The following is a 7,024-nucleotide window of genomic DNA, read 5'->3' on the forward strand; positions in this document are numbered from 1 at the left end:
AGAATAATATAAATAATCTTAGGTTGAGGTGAACTCTGGTGTGCTTTGAAGAAGATTTCAAGTGCAAAGAGTTTTAAAAGAAGAAGAGAACGTGTTAAAATTACCAGGACCAGAAAGGAAGAGATGGTAGGAAAGTGTTAGAGAAGGGCATCTGTGAGATGTTTTAGCACAGTTAACAGGTACACACATAAAAATAACATAATATAATAAGTGGCATCATAGATGGTCACATAATCTTCATAAATAATGTTGGGAAGGTTGGCCAAGTTAGGAAGCATCTTGAATGCTGAGCTGTGTCTGCTTAGAAGACAAGAAGGAACCAAGAAGAAAACTTACTCACAAGGCTGTGCCTTAGGAAGATGAAGCAAGTCAGCACAGTATAAGCAGAAAAATCAACAGATTAATAAGGAGAGCTTTGCAAAATTTAAATTTTAAAAATGACAGTATAAATAGAAAAGGCAGATTAAAATTAAAGATTCTTGATACCAATTAGAAATGGGTAGTTAGAGAATGGGATGAATTGGATGAATTGAAGGAAAGCTCTCCCCCAGAGTCTGTATCAAAGCCTGAGATAGTAACCTCCCATGAAGTGCTTGTCAGGGTGTCAAGAGTTTTCTACTTGAATAAAAGGGAACACATGGTGGTATGTATCATTTGTAGAACCAGGAGAAGAAACTAATTGGGGTGGAAAGATGATTGGGTTTTAAGTATTTGGAATTGGAAGTGTTAAAAAGACATTTTTTCTTATTTCATATTTAAGTTTTACAAACTTATGTTTTTTTGTTTTTGTTTTTGGTTTGGTTTGGTTTGGTTTGTGTTGCTGGGGATTGAACCCAGGACCTTGTACAGCATGCTAAGCATGTGCTCTACCACTGAGCTACCTTCCCAGCCCCAAACCTCTAGTCTTAACATTAACTTTAATGTTAAGACTTTAATGACTTTCTTGCCTGCTTTTGTCTAGTCACTTTCTGTGTATGACTTTTAGAAAATGCTTACCCAGGAGTTGTGGTGCACCTATAATCCCAGCTACTTGGGAGCCTGGGCAACTTAGAGAGACCCCATCTCAAAATAAAATAAAGGGCAGCTCAGTGGTAAAGTGCTTATCTAGCATGGGCAAGGCTCTGGGTTGATTGAATCCCCAACACACACACACACACACACACACACACACACACACACACACACCATTAAAAAAAAAAGTAGAAAATGCTTAAACTATTAAAATAATAGAAGAGTCATTTACAAGTACTTTTTCCATTGTTCCATTGTGATGAATGTAATTATAAAGTTAAAGTATGAATTGCTTTTGTCATGGCATAGGTGGGAACAAGAGCCCAATCAGAGAGAATTCGGACATATAATTTCACACAGGATAGAGTCACTGACCACAGGATAGCATATGAAGTTCGTGACATTAAGGTAATACTATTGACTATGCTTTATGTACCTTTGCTTTTCAAAGAAAGTATAATCAATTCTGGAGAGTTGTGTCTAAAATATTACCAAGTAATTTTAAATCGTTAAGCCAATTTTGCTTAATACCCTAAAATTTACATTTTTATTAGTTTGCTGGTAAGAAATATGATCTTTCTGCCTCTTTGAAATAGTTATATTTTAAAATTCCAAATTCTTTGTTATACAATCACAACATATTGAATATACATATTGAATATACATGTATGCATATATTGTTGGGTAACAAATTGCCACAAATTTAGCAGTTTAAAACAATACTTATTCATTTTCTCATGCTTTCTATAGGCCAGGAATCCAGGTACTACTGAACTGTTCTCTCCTTAGGGTTTCACAAGGCCAAAAGCAAGGTGTTATCAAGGCTACATACTTTTCTGAAGCTTGGTATCCTCTTCCAAGTTCATATCTGTGTCAGAATTCTCTTTAGTGAAGGACTAACACTCCTAGTCTTTTCCTGGCTGTCAGCTGAAAACTGCTCTTAGATCCTAAATGCTGCTGGAATTTGCTTGCCATGTGTCTCCTAAATAATCTCGCCCATTTAGCATCTCTTTTATCTATTTTTGCAAGAATAGCTCAGGCCTTTTTTTTTTTTTTTTTTTTTTTTTCCAGTGCTAGGAATCAAACCCTGGGTTTCTTGCATGCCAAACAAGCTCTCTACCACTGAGCCACATCCCTAGCTGGCTCAGGCCTTTTTGAAGATCTCACCTGATAAAGTCAAACCCACCTAGATAATAGTTCTCTTGATTAACTTAAAGTCAACTGATTACTCACCTAATCTCTGGGATCATATGCCAACATATTTACAGGTTCTGTCCGCATTCACACAGTATACAACAGAGAGCATCTTATAATTCTATTTTCCATACTGCATATTCATTAGGTGTTATAGCTGTGTATTGGGGAAGAGACCCTGTCTAGATTTTTTGAACAATAACCTACCTAAATGCCATCCAGCCAAAACTACTAACAATAATACATTAATAATGAAGCACATGGCTGGGATTGTAACTCAGTGGTAGAGTGCTTGCCTTGCAAAAGGGAGGCCCCTAAAATAAATAAATAAATAAAATTAAAGATGTTAGAGACTGGGGCTGTGGCTCAGCAGTAGAGTGCTCCCCTAGCATGTGTGAGGTGCTGGGTTCCATCCTCAGCACCACATAAAATAAATAAATGAAATAAAGGCATTGTGTCTGACTACAACTAAAAAAACAGATATTCTTTAAACATAAATAAGAAGTAAAGATGTTAAAAAAAATGAAGCACAAGAAAACTTCCCTTTTGCTGCCACTGAAGGGGAAAATGAAGTGGTTCCCATAAAGGACTGTGTGGACAAGGCCGGAGACAGAAAGCTCTTATCTTTTTCTTTGGTTCATCTGATACTTAAAACCTCTTTCACTTGATTCATCCTATTATATACTCCAAATTAAAGTTTAAAGGAAAATGTCTGTGTTTTTAATATATTTATAAATATCTTTGTATCTTATGTCACTTCTTGCATAGGAACACAGCAGCCAAGTCAAAAAGGATGAAATATTTGCTAACTTCCCTTTCCTCAGGAAACACACAGGATTAACTAAACATGTTTGGTCACATTGTTCTAGTTACACCATATTATTTTGGGTGTTTTTCTGGTAGTGGTGATAATTTTCCCTGAGACACATTCTTATGGCCAGTAATATCCTTTAGGTGGGCCTGTAGGCACAAAATATAATATTCAGTTGTGAAACAGAAAGGTAACTGGCTTTTGTATCTATAAAATACCTGACTATGGACTATGTACTAATATGTTATTACTAAATATGCCAGACTCATAAATAATAAGAAAAAATTATATTAGGTGTTCCAATAATCACTAACCAGCCTATTGGAAAAAAAGAAAACACATTAGTGAAAAGGAAAAGTTTGAGAGTAGCATGAAAAAAACTGTATGAAAACATTGAAATCTATATGAAGGAGGAGACTGGTAGGTGGGGAAAGGGAAGATATTGAAGAGTACAAAGTTTTAGTTAGACAGGAAGAATAAGCTTTAGTAATATATTACACAGAATGGTGACTATAATAAATAATGCATTGTATGTTTCAAGATTGGGGAAAGTAGGGGCTGGCAATATAGCTCAATTGGTAGAGTGCTTGCCTTGCATGCACACAGCCCTGGGTTCAATCCCCAGCACCACAAAAAAATTTAAAATAAAGATTGGAGAAAGTATAGATTTTAAGTGTTTTCACCACAAAAACAATGATAAATATGTAAGCTGATGGGTTTGATACTTAACTCACTTTAATCATTCCACAGTATAAATAGTATCAAAACATCGCATTATGCCCCATAGATATATTATTATTTGTCAAGTAAAAATAAAGCTTAAGTCCATAAAAAGGCAGTAAAAAGAATAGTAGGAATGAATAATTTGGGGTCTACATTAATACAGATATGACTGGAAAAGTGATGAGGCAGGTACAGTGGCACACACTTGTAATCCCAGCAGCAACTTCGGAGGCTGAGGCAGGAAGATTGAGAGTTAAAAGCCAGCCTCAGCAAAAGGAAGGCACTGAGCAACTCAGTGAGACGCTGTCTCTAAATAAAATAAAATAGGGCTAAGGATGTGTCTCAGTGGTCGAGTGCCCCTGAGTTCAATTCCCAGTACCTACTCCCACCTCCCACCAAAAAAAAAAGAGTTCAATGAACACTATGTAATCTATAACCTAGATTCAACAATTGTTAACATTTTTGCTCTATTTGCCTTCTCTTTCTCCCCACTTCCTCTTTTCTGCGTACAACTATTGCTGTTGAATCATTTGAAAGCAAGTTGCAGACCTCAAGAGACTTTTACCCTAAATATTTCAACAAAAATATTTTTTGATTACATAAAACTTCTAGATTTTAAAACCACTGGATTTCCCATTTCAGGGAGAAAAACCTGTTGAAAATCACTTGCAGATTAAATCATGTAAATTTGGAGGGTTGGCACAGGAAAGATGGGCTGAAATGGTCTGAGGTGGTGCCCTCTGAGCTAGATCCAGAGGATTTGGCAAGGAACACCATTTATGCTAATGTGGCAACAAAACATCTGCCGGATTAAGGCATTTCAGTCTTCTTTGCCCTTGGGAATAAGATGCGAATGAAAAGAACAGAATTTTCAGGATAAGAATAAAAAGCTTTTTTTTTTTAGGGTACAGGAAGAGAAAGAATTCACCAAACAAATCCTCCCAAACATGATTTGAAAACCCTAGAATGGTGTCACAAAAACCAAGAGAAAGAATATCAGAGAAGGATGTGGTCAGTTTCAAAAGTTCATTAGGATCTCTCATTGTTTCCGGAGTTATAGGAAAGATCCAAGTCTTGGATTGATTTTTAAAACAAAATCCAAATTTAAACAATTAATTCCATTTGCTCTTTTTTTAAAAATTATTTATTTTTTAGAAGTAGTTGGACACAATACCTTTATTTTATTTATTTATTTTTATGTGGTGCTGAGGATTGAAAGCAGGGCCTTGCATGTGCTAGATGAGGACTATACCACTAAGCTACAACCCCAGCCCCCATTTGTGCTTTTGCATTCATTTTGCCCCTAAAAAAATCACTGCAAACTGGGGATCTTCCCCTATTAGCAGTTTTATTCATTATATTGTAGAACATGAGTAATCCTTTGTTGCTATTAAATATTGACAGTAAAGAAATGAAATTGGGCTAGGAGTTGTAGTTCAGTGGTAGAGCACTTGCCTAGCATGCTCAACTCTGTGGGTTTGATGCCTAATAACACACAAAAAAAGAAAAGAAGTATAAACTTAACTCTTCACTTTATTTATTTTTAATAATCAGGTGTGTTAGTCAGTTTTCCATTACTGTAACAAATACCTAAGATAAATAAGCTTAAAAAGAGGAAAGGTTTATTTTATTTTTTTATTTTTACTTTTTTTGGTACTAGGGTTACTTTACCACAGGACTGGTAAAGCCAGGGTCCCTGGTATCAGCCAGGGTCTTGCTAAATTGCTGAGGATTTCATTAAGTTGCTGATACTGATCTCAAACTTATAATCCTCTTACCTCAGTCTCCCCAGTCTTTGTGATGAGGGCAGGTTTATTATAGCTTGGAGTTTTAGAGATTTCAGTCTATGGCTGATTGGTCCCATTGCTTAAGACCTATGGTGGCACAGCACATCATGGTGGTTGTTTGTGGCAAAGAAAGCCATTCATCTATGGCATCTAGGAAGCAAAAAAGAGAGACAAGTGTCCCACAGTCTCCTTCAATGATGTGTCCCTAATGACCTAAAACCTCCCACTAAGCCACACCTCCCACCTTTCAATAGGGCCAAACTGGGGACCAAACTTTTAACACATGGGCCTTTGGAGGAGGGTATTCCAGATCAAAACTATAGTATCAGGTTTCATAATAATTACCTCTTTTACCAGGGATTTTTATGTGGTGAGAAAAGCCTGGATCAACTAATTCAGAGACTACTTCAATCAGCAGATGAAGAAGCCATTGTTGAACTTTTGGATGAAAACCTTAAATCAGCAAAATAAATATTTGTTTATTCTTTATTAGCATATCAACAGAATGGTCCTATATCAAGAATCAGACTGAGTATGTATATGATGTCAAAATACATTCTACTCTCATGTATAACTATAAAGAACAAATAGAAAAAAATTATGTAAGTCAAAAAAAAGAGTCAGTCAGGAACTGAGGCATAGGAATCTTTATGAATATTCATAGAATACAGCTATAAGTACATAGTACTTATAGATTTTTTTTTAATGAATCAGTCACATTTATTGACTTTAAAGGTTTAAGTTTTAATAAACAACCTGAATTTCCAAGTAGAAAATAAGCTGTTATTGAAAAGAGAAAGAGCGGTGTGCTCACCTAGCGTGTGCACGGTCCTGGTTTCGATCCTCAACACCACATAGAAATAAATAAACAAAGTAAAGGTATTGTGTACAACTAAAGAATAAATTTTAAAAAAGAGAAAGAGTATTGAGAACTGATGTGTAATATAAGACAGGTCACTTGTTCTCTCATGCCTTTTCTTAAACAAAACAACCAGACCTTTTTCATCTACCACAAGAAAATGTAAAATTTAGTGATATCAGATTTATACATTATTTGTAAACTCTTTTTTAAAGACAAAGTATTGTTAATTATGTCAAAATTAGGACTTAGACTGCTACTTTTCAATAAAAATGGTGAAGAATATGAGTCACTCAGCATCAATGAGCATCTCTAGGATACAGATTATGCCCTAGCTTTTGATTGCTAAATGAATTCTATATTGTATGAACTAGAGGCCAATATTCAACATAGACTTTTTGCTTGCTTGTATTTCTTATTGTCCTTTGGGTCAACTTAATAAGCATCAACAGATGTAATATGAGTAACTCATTGTGATCTATTTCATGCAGTGATATATAAAACCCAATGCTTACCTTAAAGAGATTTTTGTTGGATGAGATAATTAAACTTCTAACAGCCACTGCAGTACATTTAGCTCCATAGAGACAGCACAGGGCAAATGAGAGGCAGACTGATACCATGTGACTCTGTGCCTCA

At 35.5% G+C, this 7,024-nt stretch overlaps 1 protein-coding gene across 6 annotated transcripts in view; it reads left to right on the forward strand.

Moving 5' to 3' along the window:
- Mtrf1 (mitochondrial translation release factor 1) overlaps nucleotides 1-7,024 on the forward strand; it is a 50,796-nt gene extending 43,772 nt beyond the window's left edge. For 5 of the 6 annotated variants that reach the window (XM_077795207.1, XM_026399568.2, XM_026399569.2 and 2 more), the window contains exons 9-10: nucleotides 1,321-1,419; nucleotides 5,884-7,024. In XM_077795207.1, coding sequence (XP_077651333.1) covers nucleotides 1,321-1,419; nucleotides 5,884-5,997 — 213 coding nt within the window. In that variant the 3' untranslated portion in view covers nucleotides 5,998-7,024. The remainder of the gene's footprint in view (nucleotides 1-1,320; nucleotides 1,420-5,883) is intronic. The other variant, XM_026399572.2, reaches the window with a different exon arrangement.

The sequence above is a fragment of the Urocitellus parryii genome, chromosome 2, assembly GCF_045843805.1.
Source record: "Urocitellus parryii isolate mUroPar1 chromosome 2, mUroPar1.hap1, whole genome shotgun sequence".
NCBI classification, from domain to species: Eukaryota; Metazoa; Chordata; class Mammalia; order Rodentia; family Sciuridae; genus Urocitellus; species Urocitellus parryii.